At 46.4% G+C, this 24,969-nt stretch overlaps 1 protein-coding gene across 8 annotated transcripts in view; it reads left to right on the forward strand.

The window, feature by feature from the left end:
- The window catches only part of VPS11 (VPS11 core subunit of CORVET and HOPS complexes), a 151,266-nt gene extending 126,961 nt beyond the window's left edge, over window positions 1-24,305 (forward strand). For all 8 annotated transcript variants that reach the window (XM_078774966.1, XM_078774967.1, XM_078774962.1 and 5 more), the window contains 4 exons: window positions 15,958-16,160; window positions 22,036-22,207; window positions 23,042-23,264; window positions 23,778-24,305. In XM_078774966.1, coding sequence (XP_078631092.1) covers window positions 15,958-16,160; window positions 22,036-22,207; window positions 23,042-23,264; window positions 23,778-23,948 — 769 coding nt within the window. In that variant the 3' untranslated portion in view covers window positions 23,949-24,305. The remainder of the gene's footprint in view (window positions 1-15,957; window positions 16,161-22,035; window positions 22,208-23,041; window positions 23,265-23,777) is intronic.
- Window positions 24,306-24,969: the final 664 nt, after the last annotated feature.

The following is a 24,969-nucleotide window of genomic DNA, read 5'->3' on the forward strand; positions in this document are numbered from 1 at the left end:
GTCGTGCAAACGAGCGAACCTTTCATCCATTTCTCTGTGAAGACGGTCGAGTGTTCCCTTCATGACTTTCCATTTCCTCCTTGGCTGTTAACCCAGCGTCTCTCGAGTTCTCATCAGCCATTCGTTTATTTTGTCTTTGACGTCTTTCAACTTCAATATTCCATTCTTGACAGAGACCGAGTCCTTCTTCGAGTGACTCACTGACCAACACTTCTCTTTCATCATCAAAATGATCTCGGAGGGCTTTCAAATCCAGGGCAGCATCGTGGAAGTTCATGCTAGGATCCTGCAGCCTCTTTTGAATACGGTCAATGCGAATGAGTACTTTGTTCCAAAATCCTAGCAAAGTCAGAAAATCGTAACTCAACATGCGGTTATACAGCTGCCTTGCGTCACTTCTTGTTTCACTGGTCTCGTTTTCATTGTCTATCATGTCCTGGAGAACTTGAAGTATCTCCTCAAGGTACTTGTTGACGGGCTTCACTGCTTCTGTCCTTGCACTCCACCTGGTTTCGGACTCCGACTTAACAACCACAGGCACGGCGTTTTTGAGTTTTTCCCAGCGCTGTGTTGAACGAGAGAAGAACACGTAGAGAGCTTCGATGGTTCCAAAAAACGTGACCATCATTGTATCCTGCTTGGCTGCATGTACAGTGTACACCCACCAAGTTGAGTGAGTGGTTGTCGCAATTCACAAACACTGCCAGGTTATTTTTCTCACTTATTCTTTGATGAACACCACTTCTGTGTCAAGCCATCACAGCAGCGTTGTCATAGCACTGTGACCGACAATCTTGTAGCTCCATTTCGTCCTTGTCTTCAACCAAGCTCTCAGCATCCTTCTGGCTCATCTGGATAAAACCAAGGAAAGACTCTCTAACACGGACTGTTTTCCTCTCAAAATCAACTTCCACGTACCTCACTACTTCTGACATCTGCTCACGGTGTGCCTGATCAGGAGTCGAGTCGAACATGAGACCATAGTACTTGGCTTCACGAATGCTTCTCAGTAACCTCTGACGAACAGTGGATGCCATCATTTGGGTGAATTCGTTCTGGACACCCGGTAAAAGATAAGACGTGGATCCAGGATGACCTTCCACACGAGTGAGGTGTTCTTTCATGACAGGGTCAAAGATGGCCAGTAGTTTCAGTAAGCCAAGGGAATTTCCCACATTGGAGTTATCGTCCAGCTGAAGTGACTCCCTGTGTCCTCGCAAAGCCAGGTTCTGAGTCGCAAGGAATTTTATGCAGTGAAGGATTCTCGTCAAGATATCACGCCACTTCTGCCTTTCCTTCTCAATCTGTGACTGAAGTTCCACGTCAAGAACTCCTCTGCTTTCAGCTAAATTTCTCTCCATTTCTTTCCACTGTGTGAAGCACTCCCGATGATTCTTAGCATTTTCATGAACACTAATCCTTTCACGTGCTTTCCACTGGTTGAATCCACTTTCCTGCTCCAATGAGGATTGATGGTCTGCCCGGGAACGGGAATAGAGAAGACAACAGATACAAAATGCAGACTTTTTAGAAGGGACGAAAGAGCGAGTGACCAGCCATGAGCGAGTCACTTCCTCACCACGACCATTTCCCAATTTCCTCTTGAACCAAGTTTTGTTCATTGAGTGGTTAGTTGTTGGTAGGAAAGGCCCCTCACTGTTCTGGAAATACTTCGAACCCAGCTTTATTATTTCTGTTCTCAACGCGTCAGGCAGAATTGCTTTTCCAGTATCTTTGTTGTACTTCAGAAGTCCAATGTCATGCTGTTCAATCACTTCTGGTATGACAGTTCGAGGCTCTTCGACACCATCCAGTTCACTAGGTTCAGTGTCGTCAGGTTCAATCTCGTCAGGTAAAATCTCGTCGATAAACTCAACATCACCACCACCACCATCGTCTTCCCCTCCTGTCATGTCCACGTTCTCTCTGGCAGCCTCACTTTTAATCTCGTCAGACTCGGATTTATCTGACTTGACTTCCTCCTCGGCTTGTGACGCATTTGTACTTGATCCAACTTCGGATTCTAACGAACTTGCAGCAGGTGCAGGCGACTCCATGGAACGTGTCGAACAACTTGTTCTGGGCTTTTCAAAGAAGGGCATGAAGAACTTGCTCGACTTCTTGGCTTCCTCTGTCTCCAACTTTCATCTCTTCCGTCCTTCACCTCCACTTTCCTTCTTCGTGAAGAAACGTTTCATGGTCTTCTTACACAATGCTCTGAAATAAGGAAATGGCACTTTTAATAAGAACATTAAATTTCACAGATTTTGCACAAAATTCTCGACTACCTCCCTAGTTTGTGCAGGAGAATGGTCTTATTGCCAGTTGGCACTGAGCAGTGGTACTGTGAGGTATGTGGTCATGTAGCTCCCAGCACTGTATTTTTACCTAATAATTAATATAAGTGGTTTAACAATCTAGCCATCCTCGTGCTTCTCACCCATGATAATCAGACAGATCATACATATGAAGAAAATTATTTTTTCACTATCCGAGGATGGCTTGTCTGACTTTAATAGAAACTGCTCAGTGGCGCCCCCCCTTCAAGTGGCGCCCAGGGCATGTGCCATACCTGCCATACCCTAGGTACGCCACTGTGTAGGATGAACCCATGACCAACTAGGCGTATACCAGAGGGTATTGCATGGCGCTGCAAAATGCTGTGGTAGACCTTTTGGTTTAGGGTGCCAGTCACTCTGTGCAAGTCGACGAATCTGGATCCTGTACAAGAGCCCCAGACCATCACGCTTCCTTCTCCTTGTTTGATAGTTGGTGTCGCACACCGAGGAACCATCCTTTCGCCTACTCGACGGCATACAAAAACCCTGCGTGATGAACCAAAGATTTAAAATTTTGATTCATCGGTCCATAACACCTTCTTCCAGTCTTCAGTAGTCCACTGGCAGTGCTTCATGGCCCAGGCAAGCCTCTTTTTCTTATTTTATCATCTCAGCAATGGCTTTCTTACTACCACTCAACCTGTCAAACTTGCAGCGTGACGTCTTCTCTTCACAGTTGAAACTGAGACTTGTTTACTTTGACCAGTGTTAAGCTGTGCTTGAAGCTGTTGTCCTGTGAGCCGCCTATCACGCAAGCTGTTGACTCTCAGAAACTTGTCTTCTGATTCTGTTGTGGCTTTGGGTCTGCCAGACCTCTTCCTGTCAGAGTTTTCTCCAGTTTCCAATATACTACTTCCTGTAGTGCAATATTGTCCAAATAATGCTTCAGAGGGCGTAATAACAGTCTGTTCCAACACTGCTTTTATACAGACAGGGGGTTTGTAATCAAGTAATCAGCAGAGGTTGGGACACCTGTAGGAATTGTTTGCATCAACTTTCAAGGCTTGATTTACTTACATTGCTGCAGAACAGGTGTAAGTTGTTAACCCATTACTTGTTCCCTGAAGAAGGCCTTTTTTTTACAATATAACTGTGCAATTTACATTGTTTTCCTGTTTTTGCTAACCTAAACTTTTTTTTTAACCTCGAGCAGTTTACTGCTTACCTTTGTACCATTTCAGGTTATTCACTGGACATTAAACTGTGTAAATTTGAATAAAAACTGGAAAAATTGAGGTGTTCTGAAACTTTTGATGACCGGTTGTGTGTGTGTGTGTGTGTGTGTGTGTGTGTGTGTGTGTGTGTGTGTGTGTGTGTGTGTGTGTGTGTGTGTGTGTGTGTGTGTGTGTGTGTGTGTGTGTGTGTGTGTGTGTGTGTGTGTGTGTGTGTGTGTGTGTGTGTGTATATGTATATATATATATATATATGTATATATAGATATATATATATATACACACACACACATACACAGACTTGGCATTTAATATGGAATTTATTTTTTGTGGGGGTGAACTTACTTTTCAAGATGACTTAGAACCAAAAGTTCATTGGAATTATGTTGAAATTATTCTAGATTTTGTTAATGTGACCATTAAAAGAAACAAAAACCACATTTGACATTTCGAAGCAAATAAATTGATCCTTGAAAGTGATGTAAACTGATATCAAACTCAATTCATGGACAGTACTGTGTTAAACTTCTGTACGTTTTCCAGAAGTATCTCGTTATTTTGCACATTAGCCAAAAAAAATTTCAACAAAAACAAAAGCTAAATTATGACTGGGATTACGGACAGTAAAATTACAGTTCAGTACTTCGTGTAACCCCCACGAGCATTCAGGAGAGCACGTACACGTCAAGGCATGCTGTTCACGAGATTTGCCAAGGTTTGGACTGGAATCGCTTGCCATGCAGTGACAATAGTCTGCTGCAATTCACGCACAGAGGTCGGCTGCTGGTCCAAGTTGTCGATTTGACGCGTTAATTCTGCCCACAAGTTCTCTATCGGATTCATATCCGGGGACATGGCAGGCCACTCCATATGCTCTACACCACGGCCAGCAAGAAAGTGTCGTGCATTGTCATCTTGGAAGACAAAGTTTCCTCGAAAGGCTGCACGAGCAAATGGAAGCAATGTTTCTTCCAGAATGACCCTGTACTTGAACTGGTTCAGGTTTCCATTCAGAACAACCAGGTCAGTTTTGCCCCCTGCATGAAAAGCAGCCCAAACGGTCACCCCACCACCTCCAGCTTGGACTCTTGGCACTATACAATCTTCGTTGTGTGCTTCATGCACTTCTCTGCGCACTCGGACGTGGCCATCTTGACGATAGACCAGAAATCTAGACTCGTCACTGAAGGTCACGTGATTCCAGTGTCCTGGCTGCCATTGACGGTGCTCTCTGGCCCACTGCAATCGGCGCTGACTGTGTTGTCTGGTCAGGCATGGCTTTCTCAGGGGACGCCTGGCACGATAGCCTGCTTGAACCAGTCGTTGGTTGACTAGCCTTCTGGATACAGGCACATTTGTCAGTTGCTGCCACTCAGCCCTAAGCCGATTAGCTGACTTGGTACGGCCATTGCAGACTAACCGGTGCAGCTGGCGATCATCTCTCCTTGTGGTTCTGCGTGGACGTCCTGGCCTTGGTATTGGAGTAGGGACACCCCTCTGAGCATTTAGTTTCAGGATCTTTGACACCTGACCTTGAGTGATGCCATACTGCCGAGCAATAGCACGCTGTTTCATGCCAGAATTTCGTAAAGCCACCACTCCATGACAAACAGCATTGTCAAGTTGACGGACCATCTCCAGAGGAAGCGTCAATAACTTTTGGAGACGTGCAGCAGTTGTTTTCCACTAATACAGAACGCAACAACCCTTATATACCCGATTGTGAAGCCAATCGTCAAATGTACCTGTCCTTACATTTTGTCACGCCACCTGTGATATAATAATAATAATAATAATAATAATAATAATTCATTTATTTTGTATAGCGCTTTTCAAGAAGCCCAAAGGCGCTTTGACAGAGTGGAAAACATAATGCATAACAATACATGAAAACAACAATTGCAAAAAGACAAGAATCAATAGGGAAATATTTAAAGCAAAAGGAGGGAGAAGGAGAAGAGATAGTCAGGGGTTAAATGCTGTGGGTTGAATGTTGAATGCAGTGTTGAACAGGTGGGTCTTTAGTGATGTTTGAATGTGGTGAGTGAGGAGGAGTGTCTGATGGTGTGAGGTAGTGAGTTCCAGAGGGTGGGAGCAGCGATGGAGAAGGCCCTGTCCCCCCAGGATCTGAATTTGGTCCGGATGGAGGGGGTCAGGAGGTTGGTACCACCAGAGCGGAGGTTGCGGGTGGGAGTGTGTCTGGAGAGGAGGTCAGCCAGGTAGGATGGGGCCAGGTTATGGAGGGCTTTGTATGTCAAGAGGAGGATTTTGTACTGGATTCTCTGGGGGATGGGGAGCCAGTGAAGCTTGTAAAGGACGGGGGTGATGTGGTCACGGGTCCGGGAATGGGTGAGTAGACGGGCAGCGGAGTTCTGAATGTATTGGAGTTTATTGGTGATTTTTGAGGGTGAACCATAGAGGAGGCTATTGCAGTAGTCCAGACGGGAGGTGATGAAGGCGTGGATGAGGGTTTCTGCAGCCGTGGAGGAGAGGGATGAGCGGAGACGGGCAATGTTTTTCAGGTGAAAGAAGGCTGACTTTGTGATCTGTTTAGTGTATTTGTCGAAGGAGAGGGTTTGGTCAAAGATGACGCCAAGATTCCGGATGTGAGGGGAGGTGGATACTGGGATACCATCGATGTTGAGGGCAAAGTTATGGGTGGATTTTATGAGCGTTTTTGGGCCAATGATGATTATTTCAGATTTATCACAGTTAAGTTTGAGGAAGTTGATTTGAAGCCAGGATTTTATTTCAGTGATGCAGTTTGTCAGGATAGAGTGGGTGGTGGTGGAGATGGACTTGGTGGAGATGAAAAGCTGGATGTCATCGGCGAAGCAGTGGAATTGGAGACCATGACGGCGGATTAAGTGACCGAGGGGGGACAGGTAAACGATGAAGAGGAGGGGGCCAAGAACTGAACCTTGGGGTACACCTTGGGGGAGGGGAGCAGTGGGGGATTTGCAGTTATTGATGGACATGAACTAGCGTCTGTCAGAGAGGTATGATTTAATCCAAGAAATTAATTTTTGATAGATAAAGGTGATATAATATAACAAATTTCATGCAACATTTGCATTTTGTAGTCCATTGTATAATTTAAATAAACATGAATGCAAATTTCGCATGTGGAAAAAGTAAGTACACCCCTACATTTATCAAAATACCGTAGAGATCCGTAACTATATATATATATATATATATATATATATATATATATATATTTATATATATATATATATATATATATATATATATATATATATATATATATATGTATATATATATATTGTTACGGATCTCTACGTCGGCCTTTTTCCCCTTAAGAAGGGGGGATTAATCCCCTTGTCTATGACTGACCGACGTGAGTCCTGAAGTTGCCCAAGCTCCCTCCGGAGAGGCAGGTGCGCAACCCCGTTCGCGACCGCGGACAGATGTTAATTGCCGACCGGATTAGCAACCGCGGCACGAACCATTAGCAGAGACTAAACCCGATCCTGAAACGTTGGCCAAAATCGCGCCACAGGTTTTCAATGGGGAAATCACAAAGACGACCGGACGAGCATGAAGAAGAAGAACGAAGGTAGGAAATACAAATATAATTTATTACTAACTATTATGTACACAATCAAAAGAACCAAGGAGAAGGAAAGAAAAGAAAATAAAGACAGAAAGGATGGAAGGACCAGAAGACACAGTGCAATTCTAACTTACCTATACAATCTTACTTAAACCCCAGGACGACATAGAAGGCGGACGACAGTCAGACTTACACGGGGGGAGAATGCAGGTAGGATTGGCTGGAGGAGATGGTTCGGGTATGGCATCCAGGTAGCTCGTTCTTCAGTCCCCAACTCGCACCGTGAAGCTGATGAACCAGACGGCGGGAGCTCCCCGTGCGTCGTTTGGTGTGTGCGGAACTATCACAGGGCAACGGTAGGCCGGCTTTGGCGGTTACCCTCTCGGTTCAGCCGAGTACGTAACAAGCGAAGCAGTTCTGATAACCATGAACAATGCGCTCTTCAGTGGCTCAATGCGTTCTCTTAATAGCATTCGCTCGCGATGCGTGACCCCCTTTGAAACTCAAGTGAACTTGCCGAGTGCCTCTCCCTTCTTATTTGATCGCCTCTCCTCACTCATCTCTCGGTGGGGGCGTCGCGCTGCGGGTTATATCACACGCCCTACCAAGCCATACCTACTGAGTCCTGGTTGGACGCGAGGGCTTCCTGGCTCCACCTCCTGGTGAGGAGGGGGCTGGCCACGCCCGTGATTTGGCGGCTCCTCCCCCCTTCTTCTCCGAGACAGAGCACATGGCCAATGGCGTCTTGCGGGATAGAAAACCACTCGCACCGTTGGGATAGAAAACCACTCGCACCGCTGGGATAGAAACGAAAGGGGACCTATCTTATTTGAATTCGGTACAATGCAGTGTCAATTAATGGAAGACACAGCCTTAAACTAATACACATAATAAGGAAATAACTATTTAGAATGATATATGATTTGCTACGTGCATGTATATGGATTAACTAGGAGGACGACCTTTGACCTTTACACTACGAAGGGTGATATTTACAACAATTCTCAAATCCACAACACTGCACCCTCATCCTCTAGGCACGTACTCGGGTCTATAAAACTTTAACTTTAGTGTGGCACGTAGGTGAAGTTCCCTCTACATTTGACCTGACCCTGAGTGTGACAGTTTTAAGACACAAATAAGTATGTCCCCCTGCTGCATTGCACCCTGCCTAACAGATTTACGCCCACAGCTAACCGAATTGCGGAATTGTCTTCAAACTATACATGAACGGTGGGGAGAATTATTTACAATTGACGCTAATGGTATTTACAAAACTAACCCAGGACCTGTGATTGTTCTTTTGGGGGGGGAGACAGCCTGCACTGCATCGACGCACCAGCACCAACAAAGAGCACCATAAAGCACCATAAACGCACCAGAGTGCACAGTCACCACAGTTCACACAAAAATAAACAAACCCCTGGTGCTGGTCTTCTTCTTCGGCTCCCTCTGCTGGCCATTATTCTTCCTGATGTTGTCATTCTTATCTTCTTGGTTGCGGCCTATTTGGTGGATATAAAAATAAAAAGCACAGAACGTGTCCATTTTTATTTATGGCCCACAGGGGCTGACTATGGGTGGTTCACCTGTATGGCATCGGTGCCACGTTACCGAGGTCCGCAAGCAAGATCTTACTCTGGCCAACCTGGCCGGTTCCAGCAGAGGGGCCATGCCCCAACCCGTGGGGTCCATGAGTGGTGCTCAGCCACAGACATGTTGTCCATAAGTGGTGCATCGATGCAAGCAGCTGGTTGCGGGGGTTCGGGCACACAATGGCGGACTCCCCGCACGCTCCCCTCGGTGCCCAGAGAGCACGATCCATGGGTCGGGGAAGGAAGACAGAGAGGGCAGGTTAGCGAGGGGTAAGGTCACAAGGGTACACATCAATAAAGGCAATGCAAGGTGAGGTGCGTCTGGAGACCGAGCGGAGAAAAGCTCGTCCCTATCGTACGTCACCCCACCCGTCACCTGTTCTACCCTTGCCCCATACCCCCGTATGTACAAAAATCTACACCTTTACAAATTCATCACTACTGTCTCGTCTTCCCCATCTTTCCCCTAATACCAAATTCGTCACCACAATCCCTCTAATCCAAAATTTGCCATCACCAATTCATCATCAATCCTCATAAGGAGGGAGAGATGGAACAACAAAGCACAATGTCACACCCACGTCATGATGCGTCTCACAATCCAAACATTTGCACAGAAAAATCAAAACCAACAAACCATGGCACGGTGTGGAGCACCGGTGTACCGTCGTTACCTCAGGTGAGTGGATGTAGATGGTGCAAGGAGATTTCTATCCTATCTACCTTCTAAATGACATTAACACACTTTACACTACCCGGGGTCTTTCCCTGCCAATCCATTGGCCATCTTACACTCTATGCGGTTTTAAGAACCAAATTCCCATTGACCAAACTGTGGTGCTTCATCAATTTGGGGTCTCACTCCCCCGATTCAACTCCCTGTGCCTTTGCACAATTTCAGGACTGGGTCGTGTGGCTCTCCCAGCAGGTCTACCCACCTGCACACCTCCACCACTGCAGTTGCCTCCGAGCTTACCTGCTCCTTACCTAACCTATCTACCTGGGGAAGGCCCTCTGGCGCTCTCCCCACTCGGTGCCCTCTCTGGCACTGGGCTACCCGGGTCCGTCCTCCGGATCCTCGGGCCCCATCCACAACTCTAACGGCTCCCAGAGCCCACCTGCGGCCTCACCTGGCCGACATCTTCACAGTGGTGGAGTGCCCATTTAGCTACACACACTAACAGGCCACACGCCCAGCCATTTCCACGACACCAATGCACCCATCCAAACACCATTCTTCCACACGCACCACAGATGCCAATATCCAACCACAATTTACCTACTCCCTCTACCTAACTCTTAAACTACCCTCCCCGGGTATTCGTGATAGGGGTCCACTTTTCCCCCATTCACACCTTCGCAATATCCACTCCACTCCACAGTTTCCACCATACTCATTCCATTCCATACTCCATATATTCCATACTCCATGTATTCCACACAACCATGCTCCATACACCTGTTTTTGCACACCTGTGCCATCACTCCTACACCTGGTGCTTCCTGCACCCTCCTTCCTCCAGGACCATTTGGTCATCACAACACACAATCACCATTACTCACTCATACACTGCTCCATACACTTGTTCACTTGCACACCTGTGCAATCACACCTGGTGCCTCCTGCACCCTCCTTCCTCCCAGGCTTCTTCAATCATTCAATACAACTCACAATCGCAATTATTCCTCATACGCTGCTTCATACACTTCCGATTCTCAAACACACGGCATCATCTGATTTACCTGGTTTCCTGCTAACTTGGTGCTCCCCTTCTTCCCTTTAAACTAAGCACATCCCACGTCATTAACAACCATTCTAACCTCTCTATGTCCCCAACTACCTGTCCAATGTCGCTACCTAAATCTCCAGTTACCTATGGTCATTCTTCTCTAGATCCCTATCATTTTATCCTAACCCTCCCTCGGCGAGCTTACGCTGCCATAAACCCCATAGCTCGCGCTCATGTGCCCCATTTTGTGAGGGATGGCAGAGTTGCCATCCCACCACATCGGGCATCTTCTACTATAAATTTCGCTCATCAAATTCCAGCCAATCAAAAATTTTCCAATCACAAATTGCCTATCCCTACCAAATGTCCTTTCACTGGAGCCTCGGTGCGTCTTTACATTATTACACAGCTCGGCTCTGCACAGCCGAGCAATGAATTCGGGTGGTTTGGTCGCCTGCAGGTTGAGTCCGTCCGGGATTCACGATTCTGGGGAGGAGGCTTCGTTGGGCCGAGATTCCACGCACTATCTCGGCGCGGCACCTTGCGGTCGCTGGCCCAATGGCTCAATCTCGCCCGGTCGGAACCCCGCCCCCGCCACCAGGGGGCACCGTTCCGATCCCTTCGACCTGGCACCCCTCCCCCGGAATCGCGCCGATCGCCGCTTTGACGCGGCACCGACCATTCAGTGCGGGACCCGGCCCGATTCGTGCGCGACGCTCTGAAGAGCGATGCGCTTACGGTCCCGGCCGGTCCTCGCTGCAAACAAAACGCACCGCGCACGGAGTGCTCGCCTCGGCTATCCGTCGCCCGAACTGCTAACCCGGTTAACGTCGATGCTTCACTTGCATGCTCACACCACGCGACCCTTTTCACACTCACCAAACCCGGCGTCTCGGCGCCTCCAGTGCATCCCACACACTCTGTCTCCGTCCATTCCACCACCGCACTCCCTGTTACACACCTTTCTCGTGCATCCTCTTGTGCACACTCTCCGTTTGCACACTTCCTTAACACACCTCGCGCACCGCCTTGCGCACTCTCCCCATTCGCACACTTCCTTAACACACCTCGCGCACCGTCTTGCGCACTCTCCCTCGGTACGTACTCCGTACCACTCATGGGGGTGCACTCTTGCATCCACCCACTCACGCGCTCCGATGTGCCCTGCCGCACACGCGCCACAACCAACTCAGATGTACACTCTCGCACACGTTCCACCACCACCTTACTCTCCGTGTCGCACTCCGTACACTCTGTTTCACACAGACCCTCCGACGTGCATTCTCGCTCGCACTCGGTTTCACACTCGCGCCCCGATGTGCCCTCTCACACTCGCGCCACCACCAACTCACTCTCCGTGTCACACTCCGACGTGCATTCTCGCTCGCACTCGGTTTCACACGCGTTCCGATGTGCCCTCTCGCACTCGCGCCACCACCAACTCACTCTCCGTGTCACACTCCGACGTGCATTCCCGCTCGCACTCGGTTACACACTCGCGCTTTGTAACACGCTCATTCCCCGATGCACACTTTTTTTTCACAAGCGCGCCATTTCCACTCACAGGGGACCCTTCACCAACGCCCGGATGCTTCCTCGATCCCAAGCGCGCGAAAATTCTTTCTGCGCCAAACATCCTCCTGCAAAATCTCCCCGCACAATACACAGCACGACTCACCTGGGCGCTTCTTCTTCTTCTTTGCTCCAACACCTGCAAACTTTCATTTGGGTTAAGCACAGCATCGTGATGTGAGCAGGGACTTTGCACATTTTCCATCTTTCCCTGCCGCGAGTGCTTTTCTAAGTCCCCGGTCTTTTCAATTTCAATGCCCACTACTTTTTCTTTGACGACAGCTGGCTTTATTAAAATTCCCTCTCTTACCTCAGCGGTCGCCGGCTGCCCCAAACCCCGGGTCGCGATCTCTACACCAGTCATTTCACCCGCGCTTTCCTCCACCTCGCTCAACCAGGGCTTATCGACCTGCTTTACCTCGTTGTGCACCCTTGGGACCCTTTCGCACGATCTGCGGCCAATGTCTTCCCTCTCGGCTTCCCTCACCTCATATGCGGCTTGCCCCCTCGCCAACCCCTCATTAGTTTCTTTAATTAGATTTCTCAATTGCTTTCCATTGGCCCTCATTACTCCAATCATTCTGCTTTCCATTCCCTCCATTTCTGTCCTTGATTTGTTCCTCTCCTCGGCCAATAGGGCCCTCATTTCAGCCAGAAATAATTGCATGTCTTCCACCGTTGGTACAAAGGCCGTGGCTCTCGCCGACATGTGCGAGGCGCCGCCATCTCGTGTGCCTGATACCCCCGCAACCACATCACCATTGCTCTCCTCCTCTCTCTCCCCCATATACATTTCCCCGGGGTCCTGGGTCGACTCTAAACCCTCTAATTCTCCCACCGGCACCCGATCGCCTTGACTATCCATGGCACGATTTTAAATTTAGGATGTTAAATAAAATAAAATTTTGGGCCACTCATAATTTTGAGTGCGCTAAGCGCACTTCAGGTCCGAATCTCGCTCCTGACACCGATTGTTACGGATCTCTACGTCGGCCTTTTTCCCCTTAAGAAGGGGGGATTAATCCCCTTGTCTATGACTGACCGACGTGAGTCCTGAAGTTGCCCAAGCTCCCTCCGGAGAGGCAGGTGCGCAACCCCGTTCGCGACCGCGGACAGATGTTAATTGCCGAGCGGATTAGCAACCGCGGCACGAACCATTAGCAGAGACTAAGCCCGATCCTGAAACGTTGGCCAAAATCGCGCCACAGGTTTTCAATGGGGAAATCACAAAGACGACCGGACGAGCATGAAGAAGAAGAACGAAGGTAGGAAATACAAATATAATTTATTACTAACTATTATGTACACAATCAAAAGAACCAAGGAGAAGGAAAGAAAAGAAAATAAAGACAAAGGATGGAAGGACCAGAAGACACAGTGCAATTCTAACTTACCTATACAAGCTTACTTAACCCCCAGGACAACATAGAAGACGGACGACAGTCAGACTTACACGGGGGGAGAATGCAGGTAGGATTGGCTGGAGGAGATGGTTCGGGTATGGCATCCAGGTAGCTCGTTCTCCAGTCCCCAACTCGCACCGCGAAGCAGATGAACCAGACGGCGGGAGCTCCCCGCACGTCGTTTGGTGTGTGCGGAACTATCACAGGGCAACGGTAGGCCGGCTTTGGCGGTTACCCTCTCGGTTCAGCCGAGTATGTAACAAGCGAAGCAGTACTGATAACAGTGAACAATGCGCTCTTCAGTGGCTCAATGCGTTCTCTTAATAGCATTCGCTCGCAATGCGTGACCCCCTTTGAAACTCAAGTGAACTTGCCGAGTGCCTCTCCCTTCTTATTTGATCGCCTCTCCTCACTCATCTCTCGGTGGGGGCGTCGCGCTGCGGGTTATATCACACGCCCTACCAAGCCATACCCACTGAGTCCTGGTTGGACGCGAGGGCTTCCTGGCTCCACCTGGTGACGAGGGGGCGGGCCACGCCCGTGATTTGGCGGCTCCTCCCCCCTTCTTCTCCGAGACAGAGCACATGGCCAATGGCGTCTTGCGGGATAGAAAACCACTCGCACCGCTGGGATAGAAAACCACTCGCACCGCTGGGATCGAAACGAAAGGGGACCTATCTTATTTGAATTCGGTGCAATGCAGTGTCAATTAATGGAAGACACAGCCTTAAACTAATACACATAATAAGGAAATAACTATTTAGAAGGATATATGATTTGCTACGTGCATGTATATGGATTTAACTAGGACGACCTTAGACCTTTACACTACGAAGGGTGATATTTACAACAATTCTCAAATCCACAATATATATATATATATATTATATATATATATATGTATGTATGTATGTATGTATGTATGTATGTATATATATATATATATATATATATATATATATATATATATATATATATATATATATATATATATATATATATATAAATATATATAAAATTATATATACATACACACACACCGTGTATATATATATATATATATATATATATATATATATATATATATATATATAATATTGTTACGGATCTCTACGGTATTATGATAAATGTAGGGGTGTACTTACTTTTTCCACATGCAAAATTTGCATTCATGTTTATTTAAATTATACAATGGACTACAAAATGTAAATGTTTCATGAAATTTGTTATATTATATCACCTTTATCTATCAAAAATTAATTTCTTGGATTAAATCATACCTCTCTGACAGACGCCAGTTCATGTCCATCAATAACTGCAAATCCCCCACTGCTCCCCTCCCCCAAGGTGTACCCCAAGGTTCAGTTCTTGGCCCCCTCCTCTTCATCCTTTACCTGTCCCCCCTCGGTCACTTAATCCGCCGTCATGGTCTCCAATTCCACTGCTTCGCCGATGACATCCAGCTTTTCATCTCCATATATATATTGTACCACAGGATGTTGTTGCGGTTATTACCCTCGCCTGAGGAGAGGGTATTGCATTCGAGTCCGTTTGTTTGTCTGCACAGAATAAATATGATTTTCTCTGCAACCGTTGATCCAATTCACAGGAAATTTTCACCATCGGTGCAACTCCACCTGTATAATGTTTTTTAATGATAATTATGACGTCATAGGTCACGTGGTATGGGCGCCATCTTGGAAAACCGAAAAACCTTGCACCTCTATATCTCCGAAAGCGCTGCATCGCCAAAAATTGAGACATGGCCCATTGTAAAGATCTCTCCATGGTGAATAAAATATGTTAATGATGATGTCATAGGTGCCTCCATTATGACGTCATAATTCGACAAGTACAAAACTTCATCCAATCAAGATGAAATTTCTTGAGCATCATGTAGGGATAAATTGGTGGAGAAAAAAAATAATGATGCCATCATCGGTCACGTGGTTCGGCCGCCATATTTGTTTTAACACAAAAGCCTTAAAAACCACTAAAAACACGTCCTCGCGAGGGTTTGCAATCTCTGATTGCTCTTTCTAGTTCTTGTTTGTTCTTGATTGTGTAACTTTTAAAATTACATTATGAAAATTGATCTCTCGGGAGCTTGTGATTTATCCAAAGGCAAGATATGGCAACTGTGAACCAAACCCAAAAACAACCGTTTAGAGGCCATTTTTCCCCGCAAGCGGGGGTTGGCCTTTTTCGGGAACCGTGGTTGTTGTTGTTTTTTTTTTGGTCCCCTTTTTGAAGCAATGTTTTACGGCCGGATGCCCTTCCTGACGCCAACCCTTTTTGCCGCCTTTAACGACAAGCAGGGAATTACCAGTGAACTGGTACTCAATTTGCCGACCTCGGAAGGATGACAGGCTGAGTCAACCCCCCTGGTGTTAATTCAGCGATCGACCGGGATTCGAACCCAGGATCACTAGGATCCTAAGCCGGCACCCTAGCCGCTAGCCCAACACCAGGGACCAGGGCAACTGTGAGTAATGCAATAATAAGTGACATGGTAATGCTTTCATTTATTTATTTTTAAATCTTGTGTGTCTTGCTCTATGTTTCCCAGTTACCAACAGGTTGTTCAGTATCACATGGACAACGATGATTACGCGCACGTCATAGAAACTTGTAAAAAGTTTGGGGATAAAGAGAGTGGATTGTGGGAACAGGTTTTAGGCTACTTTGCTGGCAAGGAAGAGAACTGCAAACCATACATTGTGGAAGTTTTGGAGCACATTGATTCGAACAACCTGATGTTGCCATTGTTGGGTAAGTTGCGTGTGATTTGTACAAATTGTGATGCCTGGGTGCAGCCTTGCCAAATGGACTTTCCTTTCGGAGAATTCTGGCATCAAAATTGCTTGTTAGCTTTGTGACGTAATACGGTACAAGCAGGAAATAGTTTGGGTGAATCAGGGCAATGGTGACCTTGTGCTATGAAACGCCCAAACCAACCTTTATTTCTAGCTCGTCTGGAACGTAGTTCCGGGGAGCTTATGTGATGAAGCGTTGCCCGTCTGTGAGTCCGTCAGTAAACACTTGCAACTTCTCCGAAACTACAACAACAACAACAACAACATGCATTTTAAGGCCATTTTCCCTGCTAGAGCGGGGGTTAGCCTTGCGGTCCCCATGACAATCTTCTCCATTTTGCCCTATTTTCTGCATCTCTCCTTGTTAACCCCCTTGCCCGCATTTCTTCTTCCACCATCTTTCGCCAAGTCTTTCTCGGTCTTCCCCGTCCTCTACTTCCTTCTACATTAACTTCCATCACTCTTCTCAACCAGTCACTTTCATCCTTCCTCAACACATGACCAAACCATCTCAACCTGTTCCTCTTCACAGCATCAATCACAGGCAATATTCCCATCATCTTTCGCAATTCATCATTTGTCTTCCTCTCTCTCAACGACACTCCGCACATCCATCGAACCATTTGCATTTCCACCCTTTCCAGCCTTCGTTGCTGCTCTACGTTCATTACCCATGTCTCGCTCCCATAAATCATAACACTTCTCACACATGCAGCATACACCTTTCCCTTCAGCTTCAGCGACACTCTCCTCCTCATCAGCACGCCACTCAGTTCCCGAAACTTCTTCCATGCACATCTCACTCGAGCAACCGTTGCCGAGTCTGATCCACCTTCTCCATTCAGCATGTCTCCGAGGTAGCAAAATGTTTTCACACCTTCCAGCTTCACGCCGTCTCCAAAATCCAACTCAACATTTCCTCCATCTGCAGCTCCTTCTGTGCACACCTTACATTTGAATGTAGCTGCCACACTGGTAAATGACCCTCTCAGACCACTACATTTTTGATGAACCCACTCAGCACACATTGTACATTGAATGGAGTTCACTCCGACACCCTTCCTGCACACAGCACACGGCCACTTCCCAGTTCTTTCCACCTCACCACATGCTTTACCACTTGCCATCACCTTCGTCTTTCTGATATTCACCTTCAGACCTTTTGTCTCCATACATTCCTTCCACTTGTTCATCTTTTCCTTCAGTCCATCCTTACTTTCCGCAATCAACACCAGATCATCTGCATACAACAACTCCCACGGTAAACCCTCCTTTACGTTCTGAGCCAGCACCTCCATCACAGCTACAAATAGTAGTGGACTTAGTACCGACCCCTGATGCACTCCCACCTTCACCTCAAACTCACCACTGTTCCCGTCCTTCGTCCTTACAGCTGTGCGCGCTCTTTTGTACATTGCCATCACTACTCTGATCAACCATTCCTCCACTCCTAACTTCCTCAATGCCCATGTCAATACTTTGCGTGGAACCCTATCGAATGCTTTCTCCAGATCAACAAACCCAAAAAACAACCTCTTCCTCTTCTCCATGTACTTCTCCTGCAACTGCCTCACAATGAAAAGTGCATCTGTCGTTCCTCTTCCTGGCATAAATCCAAACTGCATTTTGTCGATCTTCACTTTCTTCCTTATCCTCCTCTCCAACACCCTTTCCAATACCTTCATTCCATGCTCCAATAACTTTATCGCTCGGTACGAGCCACACTCCAGAGGGTCACCTTTCCCCTTGTATAGAGGGACGAGGGTACTCAGTTCCCAATCCACTGGAATGCGACCTTCTTTCACCACCAGATTACAGATCTCTGTCATTCTCTTCACACCCCAACTTCCTGCTGCCTTCAACATATCTCCCACAACTCCCGTCGGCCCTCCCGCTTTTCCACTCTTCATTTGAGTTTCTCCGAAACTGCTGATGGGATTGTAACCAATCTTGGCTAAAATGATATTTGGTATGTTGGAACTCGAGTTTGTTCATGGCATTAAAAAATTGGGGTCTAGTGGGGTGGTCAAAGTGGATCCAGGTTTAACCCGTCCTCTCCTACCCCCCTCACCAATAGAGCTACACACATGATTAAGATGAAACGACCACAACCTTCATCAACTGTGATGTACCAAAGTTTGTTCGCAGCATTAGAAAAAATGTTTTATGTGTTTACCCACCCCCTCCCCCCGCCAAAATAGGTATGTACTTTCTTCTCCGTTAATATTTTGTGGGTCATCCATGCCTACCAGTGGTTCCCTGGTTATCATATTATTACGTTTGTGGGGTAGATGATGGATTACCATAGTGGAGATAGGATCGTATAGGTATAGCATGGACCGTGGACGAGTAGGAGACATCTCGATGTATTAAGTAGGGAAATTGGAGCTCAAGTTGTAACTGGAGCTTATGTCTTCACATGAGGGGTCAAGCTATGGTAACTCGATAGAGGTTAAGATTAGTTTCCACCCCAGTATGTAGTTGCCCTCGGTGGGTTTTCCCTATGTTTTTACAATTATATCAAGGCCGGCCATAAAGACTCAAGTTTTTAACAACACCCGTCCATTAACCAACCATAGCCGGCATAATTGCCGACAGAAGCCCGAACCTTGTCGATCGACAACTAAACCCCGCCTCCAAAGGATCGTAACTGTCAGGCCAGGCCTCGAGCTTTGTCATTGGTTGTGGAGACACGGGGTGATTCGATGGGGCTCAGGATTGGTCAGAGTGACGTCTTCGAGAGGAGGGAGGAAGAACTTTTTGGAGCTTTGTGGAACCTTTGCCCTGTTAGAGGAGGGGTGTTTTTGGACTGTGGTGCTCTTCGGCGGAAGCTGGGGTCTGCGTGACACTTGACGGGGGAAGCGAGGAAGGGCCGTCTTGGCTGCTTACTTCATGCCTGGGTGTTTTTGATGCGCGGCGCCATTTTTGGGGTGCTTCTGCGGCAGCAACCAGCAAGCCCCTCAACGCATTTTGGACCAGAGCGGAGTGCCAGCCGTTTAAAAAGGGAACATTTATTTTTATTTTATCTTTCCCCTTGTTCGTATATGTGTCTGAGTGGGGGATTCTCATGTTAGGAAATTTAGTTACCTCAACCTTTATTTCGTCTTGCATTTATTTTCATTAAATCATTATTGTGGCATCTTTTATTTGTTGTGTCGTGTTTCTTTGTTCGTGGGTTTTGAGAATCAACCCATGTGTTTCGTTCAGGTAAACACCTCGCCGCCTTCCACCATAAAAGCACCTTCGCCTTCCGGTAAGCACCTTCCGCACGCGCCATTAAAAAAACACTGCCAATAATTCGGCCGTTCACCTCGGAATTAAAGACCGTCCGGCTATTCGTCCAAGGCTGGTGTTCATCGACTACGGACTTGACAATATTCTACCGGGTGAATGCCCATTGGTATTGCCCCTATTTTTAGCTCCAGTTCAAAGTGGGTCCAGGATTGACACCTTGGCCCTCCCCCTTCAACAAACCTCCAAATATGTATTTGCTTTCTTCCCTGAAACCACACACACACACACACACACACACACACACACACACACACACACACACACACACACACACACACACACACACACACACACACACACACACACACACACACACTTTTGGGTGTTTCTAGTTGTAATAATAAATTGTAAACACAACAGTAATTCTCTTCCTCTAATTGAAATAAATAGTCCAGTAATTGTTTGTGTGTGTTGGCTTAGCGGTTAGGGTGCCGGCTTGGGATCCTAGGATCCTGGGTTCGAATCCCGGTCGATCACTGAATTAACACCAGGGGGGTTGACTCAGCCCGTCATCCTTCCGAGGTCGGCAAATCGAGTACCAGCTCACTGGTAATTCCCTGTGTGTCGCAAGAGGCGACTAACAGGGTTGGCGGCAGGAAGGGCATCCGGCCATAAAACATTGTTTCAAAAAGGGGACCACGGTGCTCGAAAAAGGCCAAACCCTGCTCTGCGGGGAAAAAATGGCCTCTCAAGGTGGTTCAGTCCAGTAATTGTAATAAATGGTAATTATGGAATTTCCCTTTGAATATACTTGGCATGCTTTTACTGAATTGTCTGGAAACATTGTGGGGGATTCTCATGCTGTCAGGCCTTCAAGCCTGTCGGTCTTCAAGCAGCCATCAATCATCTGGACTGGTCTCCCATCTCTACCGCCTCTGACATCAACTCATCCTGGGAATTCTTTCAAAGTAAATTGCTCTCTCTCATGCACAGATTTATCCCATCTCGTCTTCAGTTGTCATACCCTTCCTCCCGTCCATGGTACACGGAATCTTGTGGTGAGGCTGTTGCCCTGAAACAACTTGCTTTCGTCTCCTGGAAAGCAAATCCAACGGAAGGAAATCTCATTTCCTTTCACAAAGCCCGAAACAAGTGTGTGTCCACCCTCAGGAGAGCCAGGAAACAATATCTCACCGTTCTCAAGACCGAACTCTCTTATCTGTCTCCCTCTTCCAAATCCTGGTGGCGTCTGGTCAAATCTGTTTCTGGTGTTTGTTCCCCCACCATCCCCTCCCTCACCTCAAACGACTTAACGGCTGACTCCGCACGTGAAAAAGCTGAATGCCTCAACTCTGTGTTTGCCTCTAAATCTTGTGTCCCAAACCCATCCCTCTCTGTACCCACCGTACCCAGTCGTACCCAGCTGCTCCTGGACTCTGTGTCCTTTCCTCCTGACAAGGTGGAAAAGTTTCTGTCAACCCTCGACTCTGATTCTGCAACTGGTCCTGACGGCATCAGCCCACGGGTCCTAAAATCATGTTCTTCCGCTCTTTCACTCCCTCTTTCTGTTCTCTTCACCCTCTCTTTTGCTCAAGGTCATCTGCCATCTGCTTGGAAATCAGCCAACATCACCGCTTTGCACAAAAAAGGTGCAAAAACAGATCCTAGCAACTACAGACCAATCAGCCTTCTCCCAATTATCAGCAAAGTCATGGAATCCATTATTGCTTCAGATATGAAATCTTTCCTCTTCTCCAATGGCTTGATCTCTGATCATCAATTTGGTTTCAGACCTGGTCACTCTACTCTGGACATGCTGCTTCTGCTTTCTCAACAATGGATGGAGGTCCTCAACGCCAAACAGGAAATTAGAGCTGTCTCCCTTGACATTTCACGTGCCTTCGATACGGTCTGGCACCCTGCTCTGCTCACCAAACTCTCCTCCTTTGGTATCCATGGAAATCTCCACGCATGGCTGGCGGACTTCCTCTCTGGTCGTAGTCAACGTGTGGCCCTGAATGGGTTTCTCTCATCTCCTCTTCCTGTTCAGGCTGGAGTTCCCCAAGGTAGTGTTCTGGGCCCTGTGCTTTTTCTGGTCTTCATCAATGGTGATGAAGGTGTTTTATACCTCTCCCCTTCCCACGCCTCCTGCCCCCAAGTCCTCTCCCTCCCACACTTCTCCCTGCTCTCAAATGTTGTGGTTGTGTGCTTCCCCTTCTCTCCCCATCTTGTCTTCCGCTCCCTCTTTTTGTATATTTTGTTTGTCTGGTTGATTTGTTTGTGAAATAAATGTTAGCTCTTTCACGAGCCTCGATTCAGTATACAAAAAAAAACATAAAATACAATTCCATGAAAACAATCTGTTTTGATTTCACTTGTCCCTGTGTAAATGGGCAAGTTAGAACACAGACAATCACTTTTGTGGTGAATTAGGAAGAGACAACAATGCTGCTTTCAATGGCGGCATAAGAGACGCGTCTACCACCGAAGATGCCGTTGGTTATAACTGCACTTGTTACCGCACTCTCCTTATAACAGGACTGCTGTATTTGTGAGATTGTATCATTGTGTAATTTAATTTTGTCCTCCTTTTGCAGTCGTGCAAACATTGGCTCGGAACTCGACAGCAACTTTGGCTTCAGTAAAGGATTATGTTATTCGACGATTGCAGCAGGAACAGCAAGAAATTGCCGATAATGAAAGAATGATCAGTCAATTTGAAATGGAAACGGAAGGCATCCAACATCAGGTCCAGGAGCTGAAGTCCAGGTCTGTATTGTAGTCTGACTGAATGTGTGCATTCCTTACAAACGTTATCTTTTTGTTGGCAAAATATTTAAGGCTTTGGGTGAATGGTTTGATTCCTGGGTGATTATGAAATCTGTGCAGTTGAATTGGAGAAGGTGGAATGAAACTTTCAGAAGAAAAGGGAGTGCAATTGAATTGAGATGAGAAAAAAATCTTGTCCATGGGTAAAAGAGAAGTCAGCAGGGGCCCAAAGCACAAACTATACCAAAAAATTGCTCGTCTACAATGGGGGGGGGGGGGGGGGGGGGTGGGGAACACATGGACACTGCTAGCACTTCGAAGAAAGAATTCAGTATTTTAAAAAAAAAAGGATCTGGGGTGAATTAACGGGGGTAGAAGAGATCAAGGCTTTGGATGGGGGAAGATAATAGATGGTGGTGAACAGCTGTTTTAAAGACCTGGAGGGAGGAGTGGGATTGAAGAGAGTGGGGGAGTTTGTTCCAGAGGTGGGAGTAAAGAGCAATGAAGGAGTGAAGGTGAGCAAAGAGTGTTGATTTTGCCAGTTTCACCAGAAGAGGGTTGCTGGCAGATTTTGCTCGTTATCACATTGCCATTTGCTCTTGCAAATAATTTTGTCAATTTTGGGATGCTGCAAGAAAAGGCAAAACCAAAGTTTACTTGTTTTTCCGGATTCCTCGTCCGTTGAAACGTTTTTTTCTCAAAAATGAAAAAATATTCCCGTCTTCTGCTTCTGGCGTCCGTTTCCATCCCAATATAGCAGGAAACACCTTTATATACCTTTAAATGCCTTGTGATGCTCTTGTGATCGAAGCACTTGTTTTCCTGTCTGTGCAGTGCGAAGATTTTTCAGATGACCAAGTGCAGTGTTTGCAAACACCCACTGGAGTTGCCATCGGTGAATTTTCTTTGTGGCCACGCATATCACCAGCACTGCTTTGAAACGTATGCAGAAAACGACTCCGAATGTCCAGCTTGCCTCCCTGAAAATCGCAAAGTTTTGGACCTTCTGAAAGCACAAGAGCAAACCCACAATTTGTATGAGCAGTTTTACAACAAGGTATGTTGTTTTATTCAAAATGACTGGACATCTGGAACTTTTCTTTTCCATCATAGTTGCAGAGTCTGTGTAATGGGATGGTGCGGAGGTAGCACACTTACCTGTGAGCTGCCTAGTCTAGGTTCGATTGCCGGTGAGACTATAAGCTGTCAGATTTGTGTTTCGCACACAGGGCATTGCTTAACGAGATGTGCCGTCCCTCTGGCAGCATACTTTCTGCTTTCTATACTAGTCTGGTCATCGTTAACTAGTGGACAAAGATCACAAAGACTTGGTAAGGTGTCGCTGACACCTTAATCAAATTGCTAATCCTTTCCAAATTGGCTACAGATGAAAGTCAAGCAGGTCCAGTCAGTTCTCCAAAGACTTGTTCCATTAACGTTTCCCAGCCGACCTCATATGAAGGTGAGGAGGATAGTTTTGCCTGTTAAAATATCAGTGGAACAAGTTGCAGAATATATATATATATTATCCAGCTTGTACGAAGTTTTTTCCTCCTGTTTTATTTTTCAGTTGGAGCACTCGAAGGATGGATTTTCTGTCGTTGCGGATTATTTCGGGAGAGGAGTGTTCAACAAAATTACCTTGGTAACGGATATAACACCAACAAGGAAGCAGGCAGCGGGGATGGACCCCAGTATCCAGAGAGAACTCTTGTTTATGCCACAAGGTGGAAATTCTTAAACGAATCACCTCTGATATGCTGTGGCAAATGTGATGATTTTTTGTTTGTTTTGCTTCCTTTTCAAGGGCTGTTTTTTTATTTTTTTTTATTTTCTTTAAACCGCACATTCCAAATTGTGTCTTTCAGTGTCATTTATGTACATATCTCGATCAATTGAGGCAAGTGTGAAGTGGTTATTGAATTCTAAACATCATTATTGATTCCTCTGATCAACTGAACAGCATAAAGATATATGTGCAACAATGATGTTTGCATCTACAAAAGGATGCGAGGAACGATTGATTAAACCAAACTTTAAAACCACATTAATGTTACACAGCTCTAATGCAGCATTAAAATCAATATGCATTTTTTGATTTATCTACAACTTGCTTTGCTAGAGAATTATGTGTGTGCGTCAGTCAATGGCCATCAATCTGTCGTCCCTCGGATGAACGTTAACTGGGTGTCCTGTGTTGGTGGATGGTAAGACCCCGTGGTGTCCTTCGGGAAGAGTAGGCGAGCTATTGCCGGCACCCTGAACAAGTTACAAATTTAGTCCTTGAGCCAGACCAAAAGTAATGCTCCGGCGGGGGGAGTAATTCTCATTATGATTTTCCATTAGACCAATGTCTCAAGTGTCAGAAAAGGTGTGATGGACATCTGAGAACGGTAGCTTAGTGCCCGGATGGACGCCATCTTTGAAACCACCCAGCTCGAAAATGCCCATTTGGTGGGGTACATTGTTGCACGTGTATCTGGACTTCTATACTAGCTATCGATGTGCGGTTGACGACTAAATATACGTCCGATGTGTACCGTCTAAATAAAAAATAATATGAAGCATTTTGTTTTAGATTAATTATTATAAAAATCAATTATCGAAAAAAAATCATATATTTTTCAATATTTTATTATTAGACTTGTACTTTTTTTAGTGAAACTACACTGGTATGATTTTCCAAATTATGCATTGTGCTACACCGTTTATCTGTCTATAAAAATAACTCAAAAACTAAAACATATCATCCACCACGAGTT

This window comes from Myxine glutinosa, chromosome 3 (genome assembly GCF_964187855.1).
Source record: "Myxine glutinosa chromosome 3, kmMyxGlut1.1, whole genome shotgun sequence".
In the NCBI taxonomy this organism is placed as follows: Eukaryota; Metazoa; Chordata; class Myxini; order Myxiniformes; family Myxinidae; genus Myxine; species Myxine glutinosa.